Below are 20,596 nucleotides of genomic sequence, written 5' to 3' on the forward strand. Positions count from 1 at the left end.
CAACAATGGCCCAGCTGCCGTTTCTGCAACATCATAATTCTTACACGATTCGCAGCGGGAATGGTTTCGGTCGCTATTTCCGAATAGAGCGGATACAAGTAGAATAAATAAGGGTATGCAACAAGCTCGTATTTACTTAATTCCCCCCATTTCTCACGCCCTCGGTCTCTCCCAACGTTTGTAAGTAAATAGTCAAATATTTAATTGCAGTAGAAAAGAGCCAGAGTCCAGTAGCACCTATGAGACTAACAACATTTGTGTTAGGGTGTGAGCTTTCGTGAGTCACAGCTCACTTCTTCTGATACCGTAGAAAAGAGCCAGAGTCCAGTAGCACTTCTAGTGAGCTGTGACTCACGAAAGCTCACACCCTACCACAAATGTTGTTAGTCTCATAGGTGCTCCTGGACTCATGCTCTTTTCTACTGCTACAGACAAACAGACTAGCCCATCTTGAAATATCTAATTGTTATACTTTCAATCCTGTTCTTTTAGCCATGTCAGTGCTTTCAGTAACTTTTAGAGGTAAGGATGATTAAAACCCCCTCCACCACCTTTTTTCTCCCCCAGACTTTGGTCAAGTACAGCGATTCCTGAGCACCATCCACCAGGCAGCAGTTCAAAGCTTCTGGCAAGGGGAAAGGCAGTGGAAGCACAGTTATTTAGAGAGCGATCTTAACCATTCTTGGATTCATACTCGGCTCCATACAGTGGGGCTTACTCCCAGGAAAGTGTTATGAGGATTACACTGTTAGTGTATTTTGATTCCACCTGTTCTCCAAGGTGCTCAGTCTGGCATACTTTGTCCTAGCCTACTGCATTTTACCTTCAAAACAACCCTGTGAGGTAGATTAGGGAGAGAGAGAGAGTGACTTGGCCCCATGATCTCCCAGTTAAGTTTCCTAACAAGCTGGGTTTTGATACTGGTCTCCCAAGGCCAGTCTTGGCCTGGTTGGGCCAGGGAACCCCAATCTTGTCGGATAATAACAACAACAGCATTTGATTTATATACCACCCTTCAGGACAACTTAACATCCACTCAGAGCGGTTTACAAAATGTGCTGTTATTATCCCCACAACAAAACACTTTGTGAGGTGGATGGGGCTGAGAGAGCTCCGAAGAGCCGTGACTGAGCCAAGGTCACCCAGCTGGCTTCAAGCGGAGGAGTGGGGAATCAAACACAGTTCTCCAGATTAGAGTCCTGCCACTCTTAACCACTACACCAAACTGGCTCTCAGGGATCAGGGAGCTGCTGTTGCATAGAGGTTAAGTGGTTGGATTGCAAATCAGCACTCTGCTTGTTTGAATTCCACTACTGCTGTGAGCTCAGCAGGCGGTCTTGAGTAAGCTGCTCCTCTCAGTCCAGCTCCTCAACTGTATCGTGGGGATAGTAATAACACTGACCTTTGCTGCTCTGAGTGTGGCACTAATCTGTCTACAAGAGTGGTCTATAAGTTAAGTTATTACTGTTATCTTGGAAGCGTAACAGGGTTGGTCCTGGTTGGTACTTGGGCAGGAGACGACCAAGGAAGTCCAGAGTGGCTCTGCAGATGCAGGCAATGGCAAACCACCTCTGAACATATCTTGCCTTGAAATTCCTAGGGGTTGCCATAAGTTGGCTGCTACTTGATGGCACCTTATACATATACTTCCCACTCCTAGTCCCACACTCTAACTAATATACTATAATGGTCCTCAGCATGTTCTATACAGACCTCACAATCTGGTACCCTAACTATGTGTCCTATGAAGAATTCTGTGAATTCAGAAGCCTGCATACTTTTACACAAACCTTAGGTTTTCCTGTGAAATATGTAGCTCTACCTGCTTTTTTCTGTCTATTTTATATGCTGCCTTTTTACTTAGGAAAAAAAAGCGTCCATAGCAGGCTACATGATTATCTAAGCCTGTGGGATAAATCTGCTCACCACTGTGCACTGATTTGCATTAATAGAGATGGAAAGTGAGTTTTAAAATCCTCCCTGATTCCAGTTTATTCCAGCTACCAAATGTCAGCTTGAATGCATACTTTATACATGCTTCCAAAAGATCAGCGTTTGAATTGTGAAAGCATTTCTTTGGCTGCCACTGCAAACTACCTCACCATGGCTGTTTTCACACTACTAACCTGCTTCCATTACGTTGTGAAACGTCGCGCAAAAACCACGGAAGATAGCGTCTTCTTGTGAGAGTTTTGCGCGATGTTGCGCAAAACTCTCGCGAGAAGACGCTATCCTCCGTGTTTTTTGCACAATGTTTCGCAGTGTTATGGAAGCAGGTTAGTAGTGTGAAAACTGGATTTGGTTCACAATTAATATAATGAAGTCAGCACCTAGCATAGAGTTAGTACTAAATTAAAAATTAACAGCGGCGGCAGCAGTAAAGTCTGATTGGTATCATTATTAGGGCCACAGAGACAATACATGCTAAATTCTTTTTCTTGTTTCAGGCTTTCAGTCTGTAGATTGTTCTTTGACATCTCTCTTCTCTGACTTGAGTAAGCCTTTCCATATATACATGGTGGTTGAGAGTGCCCTCAAGACATAGCTGACTGGCTATAATTAGCAGCAGCCACTGTAAGACTCTTGGTACAGACCGTTTCCCTCTGTTTTGGTGGCCAAGTTTTAGCTCCGTAAACTGTTATCAGCAAGCATATATGCAAACTCTTCTCTGCTGCAGCCACACATCAGAAGCTGACCTACATTTACTTCTGATTCACTAAATTGTAATCATTACTATATCTTGATTTTTCTGTTTACAGTTTCTTCCCTTTATGGGAGTGCTTCTCACTCCACCCATAAGAACAGATGGAAAAGGCTGCATTCCAACACCATACTGATTGTAAGAGTGACTGGATTCTTAAATGTTTTCAACCTGTAATATTTACATTTTATTATCTATAAGTGACCAGCGTGAGCACCTAAATGCATTGCTGTCAGTTTTAATAACAAATCAGACCATTGAAAGAACTTTTGTGTTTGAGTAAAGTTAAGGTATTGCCTCTAATTCATTGATCTCTAAAAACAGGCTAATGAAAAAATTGATAAGTGGGTCTGGGGATAATCTGGAGCACTTTCATCCTGACTTGAATGACATTTAAACTGCCCACATATTTGAAATCTGCACAGAAACCTTATCAATTAGTACCAAAGAAATTCTATTTCAGATAATGGCTAGATGGTATTTAACACCAATCAATTTACATCCCATGTGGCCATAATATTTTGAATGTGTTGGGAAGGTTGTGAGAAAACAGGGTTCTTTACAAATCTTGTGCAAAAATACAAATGTTTTGGGCAGAATTATTCTACAAATTAATTTTAAAAACTCGCTGGTTATTCAGTCACCCTATAATCTTCAGTCACCTCTTACAATCTTAATGGATCATTCAGATTCCAAGCTTATTCCAAAAGTGACGAAAGAACTAATATTTATGTGTCCGATTACAGCTAAACTGCTCACTGCTGCAAGATGGAAATATAAAAATGTAATTAGCATTAGACAATGGTATGAGATACTCATATTTGATAATGTATCTTCACTGTTCAAGGTATTCTACAATCCCTTGTACTTAACAGACTTTCTTCTGTTACTAGATTGTACTGAGATCTCTGAACAGATTTAGCTTTATTCTTATATTAGTCATATCTGTTTTGTATGTTAGGTTGACTTTAATATATGTTATCAGTAGACACACTTTTATACCCTTTACTTAAATAAATAAAAATTATGGAAGATGCCTATATGTAATATACCTATAGTTGCCTACCAGAATATTCAACTAGCCCTCTAAATTATTACTTAATAAAAAGGTTTATTATACAATCTGTAGCTCTTTAAGATACAATCAATAAACAGAATGCAGCAATTATCAGAACTTGATTAACAGAATTATTTTACCAACTGGGACCTTATCTCAGTAGCTACATTATAAAATATAGCCATATTTCCAGTTCACCCCAGGAAGGAAAGGTTTTGTGATGATGACTGTTACTTATAACCTGAAAAAATATTTTCTAGAGACCTTAGATTTCTTCTCAATGGTTATTTTTAATGCCTGTAATTTGGGTGTTTGTGTGTGTAGAAACTCTTACAAAAAAGTGGAGAGAAGTTTAAAGAAGGAATGACTTTGAAACTGACTTCACGTGTCTTGAGTTTTTTGATGTTTTATTGATTTAGACTGCTGTATTTCCTGCTCTTTTTTTTGGTAGTGGTGATAGTATTGACTTAATTGTTTTAATTGGATCTGTGTAGACATTTTTTCTTTTTATTTGATTGATGTTTTAGATCTCTTATATTGTAAACTTCATAGCAAAGGTACTTTCAGTCCCTTAAATCATCTTGGTTGCCTTTTTCTGAACTTTCCAAATCTACAGTATCTTTTTTGAGATTTACAGTGCAACCTTGGCCATGGATGTTAGTGTGTATAGAAGGGTGTAACTTTGCTTAGGATGGCACCGAGGGTGACTAGAGACTGTTTGCAGTATTCCAAATGAAGCCACGCCATAAATCTATGCAACAAAATTGGCAGTTTCATTTTCCATCCCTTTTCTAATAATCTCTAGGATGGAGCTTGCCATTTTCACCACTGCCTCACACTGCGTTGACTTTTTCATCAAGTTATCTACTATAAACCAGACATCTCTTTCCTTCTCAGTCACTGCCAGTTCAGACTACATTAGCTAACGTTTAAAGTTAGGATTTTTTGTTAACAGTGTTAACTCATGGTACTGTATGGTTAGCTGTTCAGGTATCAAACAATTTTAATGTTTTGAATTTTGTATGACTCCTTGCTCATAAATCATAACCCACACAAAGTTGCTAGTGTTGCAGTTTTTAAGGGTGTTTTTTTTTGGAATCTTTATGTAATGACATAGTTTTAAAAGGTAGTTTTCTTAAGCATTGTACAAAAGTATTTCCCCCCATGTTAGTCTGAACATAGCTTCATTGATGTGGTGGGAAACAACATAAACTTTATTATAGTATGCCAGAGAGCTGGAACATGAGTGTTATTCATAGGAAGCAATTTTAAAATGCATTCTTTTGACATCTTATATCACTAGATGGCAAATGGACAAAGCCTATGTTTTTTAAAAAAATAAGGATGGAAATAGGGTACCCCAAGTGAACCACAATATGAGTCTGGGGGCAGGGGTAGATTTGCAAAGGAGAATCAGCAGGTAAAAGGAGAGCCAGTTTGGTGTAGTGGTTAAGAACAGCAGGACTCTAATCTGGAGAACCAGGTTTGATTCCCTCACTCCTCTGCTTGAAGCCAGCTGGGTGTTCTTGGGTCACTCACAGCTTCTCAGAGCTCTTTCGGCCCCACCTACCTCACAGGGGGATTGTCGTGAGGATAATATGACAAACTTTGTAAACCGCTCTGAGTGGGCATTAAGTTGTCCTGAAGGGCGGTATAAATGTTGTTAATATCTAAACCTTACCTGATTTATCAGTTCTTCCCTGTAGCTGCCTCTCAGGTCCCTTTAAATTTTTTTCTTCAGCTGTGCTGAAGAACTGATAAGGGAAGTTTCCTACCACCACATTCATGTTATCTCATCAAACACAGATTTGGAAACAACTGTTTGTTGAGACATCTTATTCCAAATTTTAATAGGAATTTATTTATATCTAAGTGATCCGTCCAAATAACTATTCAAATAATTCAGAACTGGACAAAGCAATAGAATCTGCTGGATTAAAAACAGATATGTACCTTCAAGTATTTTTAGTGGAAACATGGAGTTTTGAAGTAATAGCGTTCTTTCTACTTAAAAGAATTACTTACAAATTTGATAGTTTAACCATGAGCAGGCCAACAGCCATTTGTTTGTGTTTGGCCAGAATTCAGCACAGAGATAGGCATGCCTAAGATCCATTTGTTTCAGTTATACTTATTACATGCACCAACCCAATGAGATGAATGGGATTGTATGCTCTTATTTTACTGTCTTTCATTTCACTCGGGTTTGCACAGCAGAGGTTCCTGTTGGATTGTAGCAATTTTCACAGTGGGACTAGAAATGAGATTGCCCAGATAATAGTCTTTTTTTTCCCTTGGGGACCTTTTCTTCATTTTTTTTCAATCTAAAAGCATAGAGGGGGAATCTCCTTTGAAATATTTTGAAATAGTTTGAACATGTTTGCGACAAGTGCATTTGAAACGCTTTATAAGAACTGTACAGTACGAAAATTTGTATAGTAATTCCTGAGTATGCTGTAGACGTATATAACATTTTCAAATATACATTTATTGTTTAAATGCAATTAATCTTGTCTACAGTTTATATAACATACTAGGTGCACGCTGATGCTGATAATACACTATTGAAATCAATAGTTTCAGTGAAGTTTAACACCATATCTGAATCTGCTAATAGTTCTTAATACTGTGACTGAAGACTCTTTTAAGTTGAATAATAAACCTTTTGTTTATTCCAAACAAATGTAGTTTCTTCAATGTAGTTTCTACATTTCTTCAAAATGTAGTTTCTACATTTCCCCCCCTAGATCTCAGGAAAGTATAGAGACATATTTAGGTGGCGCAATTGCAGTAGTAGCATGAATGCAATTCACTTTCTCATATTTATTAATTTTATTGAGAGCATTTCTATGCCATCTTTTGATCCAGCCTTACTAGGTTTCTTTGCAATTTTGCCTGAACATTGAGGCGCGTACACTTTAAAATGTCACGAATATGCCAAGTAGTACAATGTTTATGTTAAAATTTTGTTCTTAAAGCTGCACAGTCATTTCATGTTTTATAAGTTAATACTGCATATATTTCCATTTTCTCTCTAATTTTGTTTTTTTATTGCTCCTCCCCCATAACTTTAGAAAATGTGTGACATGATATATAGAGAGCAGTGCACTAGATAGTAACATAAAATTGTTAAGGTCAAGACATAGCGTTTGGAATTAAAGTTATTTTTCTGTCTAAATGAATATATATTGGATATTAAACATTCATCTTGCTTTTCATACAAGTCTGTGAATCACAGTATTGTTTGCGGTAACATTCATTTATTCTCATTTACATGTAAATGCTCACTTAACTGTTATAATAAGCAATTTTATTCATATTAAAAACAGGTCACCCTTCTTATTTCCAGGTGCACCAGTAGCGCCCAGCATTCTACAAGAAGAAAAAGATTTGCAGTTGTGGAATGAGGTAGAGAGCAACATCCCATGTTATCTGTTTTAATTTTATTGTTTATTATTTGATGTTTTATGTATAAAGGAAGGGATTCATCATTACTAAGGATTCCAGGTTGTAGGCTTGGATTGAACAGAAGATTTCTGCGGGGGTGGGGAGGGGTGTCTATTGGGAGGGTGATTTTCACTGATTCCCTCTCCTGGTGTAGACCTCCAGCTCTCCACCAATGCTGATGCTGAGGTTCTTCTGTCCACCAGTAGTAACATTTCAAGGTGCCTTTTGGCTGCTATAAGAGCGGACACGGGTGGAGGAGGCTAGAAATTTATGCTCCATAAACAGAAATTCCCTCCATCTACAGAAATCCTCTGTGGGATCCAACTTATGGATAACAACTAGAGGTTAGCACGAACTGAAATACGAACCAAAGTTCATCATGAACCGGGACGTTTTTTGATTCGCGAACTTGCAGTTCATCGGAGGGCATTTCTGACAAACCACAACAAACCACAATGATTTTTAGGGTGATTTGTTTGGTTCATTTTTCGGTTTGTCACTGTAGACAGCCTGGCGCCAATCAATCAGTTTCCTAGGCAATGACGGGGATGGGCTTTCTGCAGACCTTCTGCTGACCCGGAAGTGATGTATTCACAAACCAAACAAACTGATTTGCTAACCAGGCAATTTTAAGCCAGTTCATGGTTCGTGAAATGCTACGAACCATGAACTGCTGTTTTCCTGGTTCATGCCCATCTCTAATAACTTCTGTGTAATAATACACATGCACATTAAATGGTCCAAAGTCTTTGTTTAATATCCCAAAAGTCTCAGATTTGGGTGTGTGCATCTTACATTTATGTATAAGCAATTTCTAGCCCTGAGGTTATACTGAGATGTTTGAAAATAAGCTGCTGTTAGTCATTAAAGGGCCACGAGCATAAAGAATTCCAGATTCACTGAACAACAGAATGCTCTTGTGCATATAGACGAAACATATAAGAGGCACTTTCACCAATAAACATAAGCAAATAAGGTAGAATACTACATGTGAAGGAATATGAGGGGATTTACAAAACCACTGCACTGGCGAAAACACTAGAAAGAAATCAATTTACACAATCCAAACTACTAAATAATATTTCAATATTTCAATATACCTAATCACAAAATTCCAATTCCCACAACAATGGTCATGAACAGTATACACAATCCATATATAACTCAAATACAAGCAGTGCACTCTCTCCCCGCTGATATGCACTCTATTAATGCAGAGTTTTCCACATATACTGTTGTTGTTTATACATGATAGAACATATATCACATATAAACAACAGAGTGATGGAAGCCCCCTTGCTGGAACATTTTTTACAGAAACAAAGCAGGGAAACCCCGGGTAGTCAAAGGCTACAAGAAACAATGCCGGGAATATACAGTCAAAGAAATTTTTGATTTTTATAACAATATATTGGTGCAAAGTGTGCAAAAGTGCAAAGTGTCAACAATAAATACAATTTCATACAAGTAATAAATACAATTATACAAGGTAACAGTTGTTTGTCCGTGTTTTTGTAATGTTCATAGAGAAACGTCTGGGTGAGAGCTGCAGTAGAGCCTTCTTAGGAATGTAGGCAGAAGGTCCCACAGGGAAGGGTGACCACAATCCAGATCAAATGAAAATATTGATGTGCCGACGGGATTATGCGTGCATATTATACCATTCCCGTTTCGTATAAACAACTTCTTCCTGGGCACAGTTATTGGACTTAAAGAGATATTGACCATGTCGGAGTTCAAACAGGAGAGTGATGTTACCAGTTTGAGTAGACCAGCCCCCTGGGGCCATCACCAGTGTGGGGATTGCAATGTATGCTGCCTCATGGCTAAGTTTGAAGAACTTGTAGAGGATAGATTAGGCACATCCAAAGGCTTCTCTACATGTAGAACACCATATGTAGTCTATGTGATTAGATGTAGCTGTCCTTCCATTTACATGGGCAGCACCACACGTCCCCTCAAAATTAGAATTCAAGAACACATTTTGAGAATTAGGAACAGAGTAGGTGAGGCGCCACTGGTACAACATTACACTGCATGTCAGCACAAATTCCATGAATCTAAGATCACGGTAGTGGATGTGATCCAGGAACCTTATACTTCAGATAGCCCCAGAAAGTTGCTCCAACTAGAAACGAAGTGGATATTCAAATTAAAGAGTTTGGCACCATATGGACTCAATAATGAGATTGATTATTCCTGTTTCTTAGGGTAGTAAGTCCTAGTGGTTAGGTCAGTGTATTTTGCCTTTTCTCATTATGGCTATACTACAGAGGATGTTTAGCTATGCAAATTGATTCAATAATATGATTGTTTATTCTGTTTCTTAAGACAGTAAGTCCTAGTGGTTAGATCAGTGTGTTTTGCCTTTCCTCTTAATGGCTATATCACAGAGAGTATCTAGTTATGTAAATTGAGCCCTTGTTGTATGTTTGCATATTGATGCTTGTTGGATGATGGATGTAATTGTATCTTTAAAAGATGTTATGTCCTAAATGGAACTAATTAGTTAATTACGTCAGCTTCTGTATATATATTGGAGTCCTCTCTCGTTGTAACAAATGTCTGTTGCGCTGAAATGGTGGTTCATGCCAGTAATGAAAATATCATGTGGTGAGCTGTTCTAATTGAAGACCATTAGGAAGGTGTACAGTGAGTTTTCTAATATGAGATGCAATTTCTAATCTTCTACATGTGATAATATACATTTAATACACATTGACTTTATGTCCACAGTCCAATAACTGTGCCCAGGAAGAAGTTGTGTATACGAAACGGGAATGGTATAATATGCAAGCATAATCCCGTCGGCACATCAATATTTTCATTTGATCTGGATTGTGGTCACCCTTCCCTGTGGGACCTTCTGCCTACATTCCTAAGAAGGCTCTACTGCAGCTCTCACCCAGACGTTTCTCTATGAATATTACAAAAACACGGACAAACAACTGTTACCTTGTATAATTGTTACCTTGTATTTATTATATATTTATTACTTGTATGAAATTGTATTTATTGTTGACACTTTGCACTTTTGCACACTTTGCACCAATATATTGTTATAAAAATCAAAAATTTCTTTGACTGTATATTCCCGGTATTGTTTCTTGGAACATTTTTTACAGCATGAACATGGGACACAGAATTTCAGATTCACAGTTTTATTCTCAGGTCAGGGAATTCCGGAACAGAGTTTAAAAAGAATTTTGCTCCAAAAAGAATCCTTATGGATTCACAAGTTAAATTCCATGAAGCCTAGGGGTCTTAATCATGAATTTAATCTGTCATGCTTTCTATAAATTGGGTTCACTGTATTTGAAGGTTATATGTGGTTGATACCTTTAAGATCAGTTCATAGGTTGATTGGTAGCTCCTTAAAAGTATTTGGATTGCGGGGTGGGATGCTCCCCAGCCGTCGCTTCTGACTTCGTGAATGTAATGTATAGTTTATTTAGACACAATCAAAGAATACACAGGTATGTTTGGATAACTATCATTAAAAAAGTTTATTCCTTGCATTGTTTTGGATTGTAATGCAATGTTATTTTGAATGGTGTGATATTTATTGGCAATACTTCATTGGAATTATTATCGCCCCAGAAGAGGTCATAAGACGAAACAACAGGCTACAGACACCGGCCCTGATTGTTGGGCGAGGGACACCTTCCAGGTGTCTGGATTGTCTTCTTTATCATCTGAAAAGAATTGGGAAATATCATTGACCATTGGAAAATATCATTAATCTATAAGTAACTTTGGATACTCACCTGGGAGACTTACCAGTGGATGTTCTCCGATGGAACTTTGAGTACTTATATGTGGGAAAATTTTGCGTTAATAGAGTGCATATCAGCGGGGAGAGAGTGCACTGCTTGTATTTGAGTTATATATGGATTGTGTATACTGTTCATGACCATTGTTGTAGGAATTTGAATTTTGTGATTAGGTATATTGAAATATTATTTAGTAGTTTGGATTGTGTAAATTGATTTCTTTCTAGTGCTTTCACCAGTATGGTGGTTTTGTTAATCCCCTCATATTCCTTCACGTGTAGTATTCTACCTTATTTGCTTGTGCATATAGAGTCAGAGGGTTGGATCCAGACCACATTTTTCATCAGTAAAACAGGACATTCCTGCCTCTCTCCTTGCAGGCCAACCCAGTGACCTCCACAAAATACTGCTTCTGTGAGATAAGGAACCCTGAAGAATGATATGAGGGGAGTCTGCAGTGGGAAGAGAGAATCTGTAGAAACTACTAATGGGAGACTGGATCCAACCCAGAGTCTGTAGCACAAACCTATAATCAGGGGATATTTCTACTGTTCAGTATACTCTTGTTGCAAGGCATTAAAATTGGACTCTGAAGAGAAATAATTGGTGATCCCAGAGTGCTAGTCCAAAAAACGCTACCGGGTGGGGAGAACCGAAGAAGGTATCTGTCTTGTTAGAAACTTCTGACCAAGGAGTATGAGTGCCATTGAAACTACAAATCCAATAATAATGACTGTCTTCTGGAAGGGGCGCATGGACATATATTTCAGAAGACAGCTTCCTTTGTATTAGCGTATTTCTGTCCTCCTCTTCCTCTCTCCCTTGGAAAGTTAGATTAATTTACCTCCAGCCTGGTGCAAAGAAAAGTCGGGAGAGATTATCACAGGCAAATGACTTTCTAGTACCTCTCCACAAGACCTTTGTAGCCATTGTCGCAATAAGTCATTGAAAAACCACCATGTGTATGTGTAACCATCATATCAGCTATGCTCTTCCTTCCAACACGTGCATAAAAGTGCAAAGATGTCTTGGAGTAGCTCTGAGCTATTTCCTGAAATCCCTCAACTAGGGAAGGGAAACCACTCTCAAAGGAGGGCTGTCAAGTTCTCTGGTCTTCTGAGTATATATGAGGTATAAATCATTGACTGAGAAAAGAAAGGTCTCAGAGGGAAAGGGAATTTTTTAAAAAAATTCAGTACAGCAAGTACTAGCACTGTTATCTTGTCAACTTTTACAGATAGATGATGTGTGCTCTGCTTACCTGGCCAGGGACACTCAGCTTCAGGTTAGTTCATTTTAAAAGATTCATTCAAATGCAAGAGAGTTCAATGATATCATGGCCTCAGACTCTATTTTCTTTCCTTTAGTCATCTAATACATTGGAAGAGCTTTGCTTTATGGTTCTGGGACTTCTACAGAAAACTCAGGTAATATTAGTTAACATCATTTCTGAAACTTGATCACAAGTGTATTTTATGCAGTGCTGCTTAACATCCATCCAGTTAGTTGGTTGGATCCTGCCTTAATTTCCATGAATGCAAGGGGGTGCATTTTTCCCATTCCCCTTAACAGTGCAGGATGCACATCTCTCGCACCCCATTCCTGTAATACCATTGTCCAACTTTGTAAAGGAACTTCCACATTTAAAGTAAGTACCCCCAAAGAAAGGGAAGGTAAAGGTGTGCAAGCACCGAGTCATTACTGACCCATGGGGGACGTCACATCACAACGTTTTCTTGGCAGACTTTTGTTACAGGGTGGTTTGCCATTGCCTTCCCCAGTCATCTACACTTTACCCCCAGGAAACTGGGTACTCATTTTACCAACCTCGGAAGGATGGAAGGCTGAGCCAACCTTGAGCAGGCTACCTGAACCTGGCTTCTGCCAGGATTGAACTCAGGTCATGAGCAGAGCTTGAGCTGTAGTACTGCAGCTTACCACTCTGTGCCATGGGGCTCTAAAGAAAGGGTACTGCAGCAATCTATATATGATACAGATACTATGGAAAAATCCCCTGATCTGGATAGCCCAGGTGAGCCTGATCTCATCAGATCTCAAAAGCTAAGCAGGGTTGGTCTTGGTTAGTAATTGGATGGGAGGCCTCCAACCAAGACCAGGGTTGCAGATGCAGGCAATGGCAAACCACCTCTGTTAGTCTCTTGCCATGAAAGCCCCACCAGGGGGGGTCACCATACGTCAGCTATGACTTGAGGGCACTCTCCACCACCGCTATGGAAAAATAATAGTAGAAATGCTCCGTTTCTGTTGATTAAAAAATTATAATTCCAAAGATTAAAAACCATTACAAAAATAATGACCATACCAGTGTTTAGTTTCCCCTCAAAATGATCTGTGCTGTATTGGGTTTCTTTTAAATGCCTGTCCCAATTACTGTTTCCATAGGGGTTAGATGAAAAAGATCACTCCAAAAGAGTAAGTTTATTTTTTTCTACCCTTTGATTGTGTTGTAACTGTCTAGAAACTCATAGCCCATTAGCCTGTCTCAAAGTAAATCCAGTTTTAATTTCTTTGAACAGTTCTTATTTCATTATTCCATGACACAGGTAACTCAGACATTCTGGTAAGTTGAAAAACCCCTTCCTCTGTCAGTAAAACATGAAACTTCTTTTGTCAGTAAAAGACAATTAAAGAGAAAATGAAATTAACATTATTATCTGGACTTCTGTTAATCTTTCCAGGCTGAGATAGCTTGTAATTTGTGAAACAGTTTAAAATGGAATTGATTGATCTTAGTTAAAAATATGAAGCAGCTTCATACCGAGGTACAGCATTGGTCTCTTGAGGTCACTGTGAGCCTCTACCGAGTCACTGGGGTTGGCACAGCTGCCAGGTAAGGGCTGCTAACTCCACGTTGGAAAATGCCTGGAGATTTGTGGGCAGAACCTGGGGAGGTGGGATTTGGGGAGGGAAGGAACCTCAACAGGGTATTAATACCATAGAGTCCCCCCTCCAAAGCTGCCATTTTCTTCAGGAGGATGCATCTTTTTAGCTTGGAGATCATTTGTAATTCCAAGAGATCGCCAGGACCCACCTGGATGGTGGCATCCCTATGCCAGGGACTCTTGCGGCCTCAACAGATCTCAGTGCTTGGAGGGAAAAGGGTCCAGACCACCCCTGTGCTTGTCCTCCACCTGGCTAGCAGAAGAATAGCTGGGGGGCAGGTCCTCCTTGGAATAAGTTCCTGGCATTTATGAAGCAGGCTGTATTGGCTACGCCCACCCCAACACCTGTCCCTGCCTCCAGTGGGATTAGCCCTGCCTACAGAAAGTGGAAGGGGAGTGTGGCTGCTAGTTGGGCATGGGGCTTCCAGGTCCCCCGGTGGGGGCAGGGGATCCCCAGCTCCCAGCCTTTGATCCCCCCACCACTCTCCTAGCTGGGGGGGCGGGGGCGGGGATGGACCCAGGAGGCAAAAAACCTTCCGAGCCAGTGCGCAGCAGGTGCATTCCCACCAGGCGTGATGGCATCACTTCCTTAAGTGACTCATCATGCCCAGTGGCAGATATGCTTCTGCACTTCACAGGGACCCAAATTGGCCCCTGTGAAGTGTGGGAGCATGCCCACTGCTGGGTGAGATAATGTCACTTCTGGAACTGACGCCATAGAGCCCTGTTGGGAGCACACTCGTTTTGCGCATGACTGCGTGAAGATCCAGGAGGTAAATCTCAGCCCCCACCACCAGTGAGAGAGTAAGGGGATCTGGCAACCCTAGTTGGGCATGGCCTTTATTATGGCCAGTCCTGCCTGCCTGTTCTGGTTCCTCCTCCTGTCCTCAGGTAGCCTTCTCCACCCAGTTGAATCGGCTGCTGCCAGCCCTCCCTGCAAGGCGGCATTCCTTCCACTATTACGTGGCGTTGCATTGGGCCAAGAGCTGCCCTACCTTCCTTGTGTAACCTGCCTTGTGTTTACCCACTTTCCGGGCCATCTCTTGGATCTGCATGGGGTGAGGAGGAGATCCACTGTTCAGAAGTTGTGATTGGGGATATCACCCGCTCTGTATCCTGAGTTCCCAGTAAGTTTGGGGGTGTGGAGGTTTTCCCCAGTCAGTCAGTTTTGGCTCTTCTGACTGGCAGCAGCTATCCAGAACCATAAGTAGAGGTATTTCACCTCACTTGCTGCCTGATCCTTTCGACTGGGATCTTCTGGAAGCAGAGCAGATGTTCTACTGCTGGGCTACACCCCCTCTAAAAGTTGAAGTCTAACTGAAAACCAATGACCACCATTTTTAAAAGTCAAAGGTTCAAAATTTAGGAAGGAAACCGGTGAAGAAGATATTTGCTAAAGACTAAAGCAATGTCAGAAAGAAGAGTTCATGCTGAGGATGATTTTCCATTCATCATAATTTAGGGATATTTCTCTAAAAAACTATGCGAGTTATGCTGGCTGATATTAATTAATGATCTAAGCAACAAACATGGATAACACCATTTCTATAATAAATATTTATTCAAAAAGCAGGGGGTTATTTTTATTTTTGGTTCATCATCAGCAACAAATAATCAGATGTTTTATGTATACGCCTAAATAGATAAAATGTGTTTTAATCAGCTGTTGCTTTCAAAATGTACTACTTGCCCATGCAGTATGGAAACCTGGAGTTGAAGTAATACGGCAGAGATTGACAGGGCAATCCTAAGAAGAGTTACTCCAGTCTAAGCCCAATGGGTTTAAGAATTTCATTTATCAACCTAGTCTATTTTTCATGTTTTGCCCCATGTTCTCTAAGTCTTTATGTATTAATGAGCACTAGAACCGAATCTTTGTTTCAGAATTTTAGACACTGAGGGCCAAGCTACAAGTGATGAATGATACTTGAACGGCAAGCGAACAGACTCACATGTATTCCTCCCTGTTCACTTGCACTCCACTCGAGTGCAAGTAATGGTTGAGTGGAGTGCAAGTGAACAGGGAGGAATACATGTGAGTCTGTTCGCTTGTCGTTCAAGTGTCATTCGTCACTTGTAGCTTGGCCCTGAGAGAGCAATCCCTAAGCAGAAGTAAGTCCTGTTTTTATTCAAAGGGACTTATTCCCAGGAAAGTGCTCTTAGGATTACACTGGTAGAAACATAATGAAGCATCTTACTGCTGAAGGCAATATAACAACTGGGTTTGCAGTTGTCTTTATGTGAGCTTCTGGCTGCTGCTTTGTGACGTCAGGAATCAACGTCCCAATGAGGCTTGCTTGTTCCACAGTATCCTTTTTATAGCTTCTGTCAGGATTATGTACTTCAGGAAATACAAGGAAATGAAACAGTTCTCTTATATAAGCTGGGCTTTTCGTTTCTCTTAGTATTTGAGTAAATGATTCTATTTCAGTCTTTTGCTAAAAGTGTATTAGAAGTGCACCTTGTTTACTACATGATTTTGAACAATGGTATTTCTTGAAAATTTTGATCTTGTGAGCTTCCTGTTGCAAAGTAGACAGTGATGCAGTATCTTTTGCAAATAATATTTGTGTTGCACTTACGCACGTTTGTTGCATGAAATCTTCTAAATCATTAAAATAAAAAACATTAAATAGCAGTATGATTGTGTGTATAGTGCAAACCAGTTACCTACCCAATCCAGAACTCTGCAAGTGCAGAGAGTCTTTGTGACTAACAGTGATTGGTAGACTGTAGAGTAGCAGAACAGCTTAAGCTTGAGGTGACTGGAAGAGTGCAAAGCAGTGGAGCAGAATGCAAAGAGGCAAGGCATAAAGATTGAGGAGGAAGCCAAGAATCTAATCACATCAACTGTTACACTTAAATAATACAGTATCCGGAAACACGATTTTGGCTATGGCTTTCCTTTTAAATATGGTGGCAGATGTCTTCAAGGGCAAATTTCTGAGCTGCCAGTCAAGCATCTGGATCTGTAAGGATTCAGTCTGGGTTCTTCTTTTGCATTATGAACCTGGTATTTTGGAAGGAGCACTATGGAGATTCCCTGGTGATGTGGCATCTAATTCATGGGCTGTTGAGTGGGATAAAGAGAGCATTTCTTTCCAGTTAGTGAGGCAAGTGTTTCATTGTGCTTGAACACTAAGGGTTATGTTGCTGATTGCTCCTGATCCAGATCTGTCAGGTCTTCCTGCTTGGAGATACCAAGATTTGCAATTATCTAAAATTGCTTCTTCTGGCAAGGAAGGATTAGAGATCTTTGTCTTGTGCCATGCTGGTAGAATCTGTGATGTTAGATGGGAGACAGTGGAGGATAACAAACACTAAACTACCATTGGCTTCTCCAAATAGTCCATGTAAAATTTGGAAGTAAATACAGGCATGAGACTATCTGCATTTTGATTTCCATCATGGAAGAGAGTTTTAGTGCATAACTATCAAGGAAATTGTAACATCAGAAGCACCCTAGAGAATCCCCCAAAATACGACCGCATCAAATATCTTTCATCCTTTGCTTTGCATGATCTCTTCATAAGCTGATGCTGTAGTAAAGAAGGGTTTTTTTTCACATCTGGAGTCCAGGATTTCATTGTTGTTCATGTCCTCTCAGTCGTCTGTCCTGCATCCTTTGCTGCAACTTGTTCCCCAACTGCATGAGAAGAGGCCGAAGAGGTACAAAGTGGACGTATGTAACTTTTAAATTATGCACGCTCCTGTTCCTTTCCCTGCTTTCTGAAAATGCCCTACTTCTGTTCCTGAGATGCATCGGATTACTGCACTTTCCATTTTTTGTGTGCTGTTACTGTTTTGCATGGTTTGTTGCCTTCAAAGAGTTGTGCATGTGGTGTGATATGGCATATTAAAAAGTTACACAAAGGGGAGCAAAAACTTTATTTATGAAATGAATGTAATCATTGGTAAACTTCATTGGTAAATAACTGCAGAATCTTTCCTTTTAAAGTTGTGGTGTCCTGGCTGAAATACAGAAATTTAATACTACTGTCCAAAAGCATAGTGCTATTTATTTATTTAACTTCATTTATGCTCCACTTTTTTCCCCAATGGGGACATGAAGTGGCTTACATTGTCCTTCTCTCCTCCATTTTATCAGCACAACAACCCTGTGAGATAGGTTCAGTGGTGTATGACTGGCCCAAGGTCACCCAGCAAGCTTCCATGGGAGAGTGGGGATTCGAACCTGCCTCTCTCAGATATTAGTCCAATACTCAATCAATCAATTTATTATTGCAATACATGACCAGATTATAACAAAACTGGAAGTATTTCGAGAAATAAACTGTATATAGAATTTACAAAAATGAGCATTAAAACTTTGTAAATTTAAAAGCAAGGCTCAATATTATCAAATAGAGCATAGGCCAAGAGAACCCCTTAATTCATATATCAAATACCTTCTATAGTCATTCCTTGTGAATTCTATATGCTGCGGCAAGGAATCTGGTGCAGGTAAATGAAAGCTGAGGGATCAGTCCAACATTCTAACTACACCATACTGACCTTATGGACTAGAATAACACAGTACAGTACTCTGCAAACATGCCTTGAGTCTGAACACTCACGTTTCTTCCTTTCTCCTCTCTGTGTGCACTACAATTCCTTCCTGTTTGTGGCAGACGGGGAAGGAACCCAAGTGCATGAGGCTGTGCTTTGGACTATAAGTTTCATCTGAAACCTACCTAGTTGTAGTAGTAACAGCAGCAGCGCTACTGAACCCTATGATTGTACTTGGTAGTGGGAGAAGCAGGTACTACTGGTAGTAGATTTGGAGTAATCCTAACAGAGGCCATGCCAAAATGCACACCACTTCAGAGCTCCATGTCACAGAGGGGTAAAGAGGCGCTACGTCCCCACTCCGTGTAATCTTCTCGCCCAGCCACCCCTGACCTGCTGTGACAGCTTTTTAGATCCAGCTGTGTGGTTAGTGGGTGATTAGCACTCTTACTCAACATGTTTATTGTCTGTCATAGGATTCCGATACCAAAAGATATTCTCTAGAGGCCACTCAGTAGTGTATTTGAACAGTTTTTTTGTTTAAATGTTTTCTTATTCACAGTGAAGAGAGAGAAGAATTCAGAGTATGAACAATTTCAGGATCAGCATTTAGCTCCGACTTTTGCTTTCTGAAGTGATGCTTCACCCTAATCCCAAACATGTTTACTCAGGACTAAAACCTACTGAGTTCAGTGGGGTTTACTTTCTGATTGATGGGTAACAGTGGTTATGCTACCTTGCATATTACCAGTTTCCATCCAAATAATGCCCAATGTCACCTTGTTACATTCTAGGAGAATCGACTTTCTCTTCCTTATGTGGTGAGATGAACTTCAAGAGATAGTAGATTTCAGGACGCCGTTACAGAAAGGAAGCAAATTGTCATTTATTTTATTATTCTATTTGACCATCATAAAGAACATCACTTAGATCTTCTTCCGCACCCAGCAGAATGCCCTGAGGTCATCTTTGATTTTTGGAACTAATTTTTCAGTGCCTATAAATGTTTCACACAAGAGATTACATAAAGGTAATCTAAGGAGGGTAGTGTACCAGTAATAACTAAAAAAACAATTCAACAAAGTCAGATTTTCATAGAGCAAATAGTTTTATTACCATGCGCCCAATTTCCTGCTCTAATTGGACCTCTGTACCACAGTTTTGCAAACTTGATAGATTTCCTTGAAGCAAAATTCTAACGAAAGAAGACTCATCAAAGTTGCAAAGGCTCCTTTGAGAACAATCAATAGCAGCCTGCAGGGCTTTGAATTATTCTGAGGGTTTTCTTTTTTTGAGACCATGAGTTTCACTGAGGAGGTATGTACCATATATTTCTGATAAATCTACTATTGTTCATCCTTCCGAGTCAGTTATGGTGCAATATTGTTTAGAAAAGTTACTTAGAACAGTGTTACTCTGCTTAGGATTTCCACTGTGAATTTGGGTTCTTGGTTTCAGATTTCTCAAATACCTTTTAAACAGACTTTTACCTTTTAAATCCAGAATTTGGTCATAGAACCTGACCTTTGTAACTGAAATTAAATTCAAGGAGATTCAAATGTTTGACTTGTGCAACACTTGGCCAGTTTTGAATTTGTACTTTAGATGTATACAGCCTTCAAAGACAAATATTATAGGTTAGAAATTGGCAGTAAATATATTACCTGTTTTGTTAGCTATGAACCTTTCCTTGCCTAAAGTAGCTTTGATCACATGTTCAAACTTTCTAACTGCTTAGGTGAAACCGTTAGTATCAGAATCTTTTTTATATAATAGCTCAGGAGCCCTGATCATGGATACTAAAATCTGGAGATTGGAGCCATGAATGGACAGGGCAGATCTTTCTACACACCTGAAAACTGTCCCAGGTTTGCATAAAAATCTGAAATCTAAAAAAATACATTGAGGGGATTTTAAAAAACCCCAATTATTTTTTAAAAGTTCCTGTAACTTTAACCAGATGGCCTCAATGGTTGTTGCTAGGCAACTATATCAGTTTACACAGTATTCCAGGCTTGGTTCCTGTCAGTAAAAAGCAGGGGGAGGGTGCAGGGCCCTTTCCAGGGCTATTTAGCCTTTGAGGGAGGACTTGTTGGGGTTAGGCCCAGTGATAACCACCAGACACCTTGTGATCACATGACTTACATGTCTCACCCAGGCCTGGCTGCTTGCTACTATTCAAATCTATTCCCTGTAACAGCTGTGG

The 20,596-nt window shown here is 39.9% G+C and overlaps 1 protein-coding gene across 5 annotated transcripts in view; it reads left to right on the forward strand.

Moving 5' to 3' along the window:
* The window catches only part of NMU (neuromedin U), a 33,459-nt gene that overhangs the window by 610 nt on the left and 12,253 nt on the right, over positions 1 to 20,596 (forward strand). For 2 of the 5 annotated variants that reach the window (XM_054990242.1, XM_054990241.1), the window contains exons 2-6: positions 7,108 to 7,166; positions 12,216 to 12,263; positions 12,346 to 12,405; positions 13,382 to 13,411; positions 17,489 to 17,563. In XM_054990242.1, the coding sequence (XP_054846217.1) occupies positions 7,108 to 7,166; positions 12,216 to 12,263; positions 12,346 to 12,405; positions 13,382 to 13,411; positions 17,489 to 17,563 (272 nt within the window). The remainder of the gene's footprint in view (positions 1 to 7,107; positions 7,167 to 12,215; positions 12,264 to 12,345; positions 12,406 to 13,381; positions 13,412 to 17,488; positions 17,564 to 20,596) is intronic. The other 3 variants (XM_054990245.1, XM_054990243.1, XM_054990240.1) reach the window with 2 other exon arrangements.

This window comes from Eublepharis macularius, chromosome 10 (assembly GCF_028583425.1).
Source record: "Eublepharis macularius isolate TG4126 chromosome 10, MPM_Emac_v1.0, whole genome shotgun sequence".
NCBI lineage: Eukaryota > Metazoa > Chordata > Lepidosauria > Squamata > Eublepharidae > Eublepharis > Eublepharis macularius.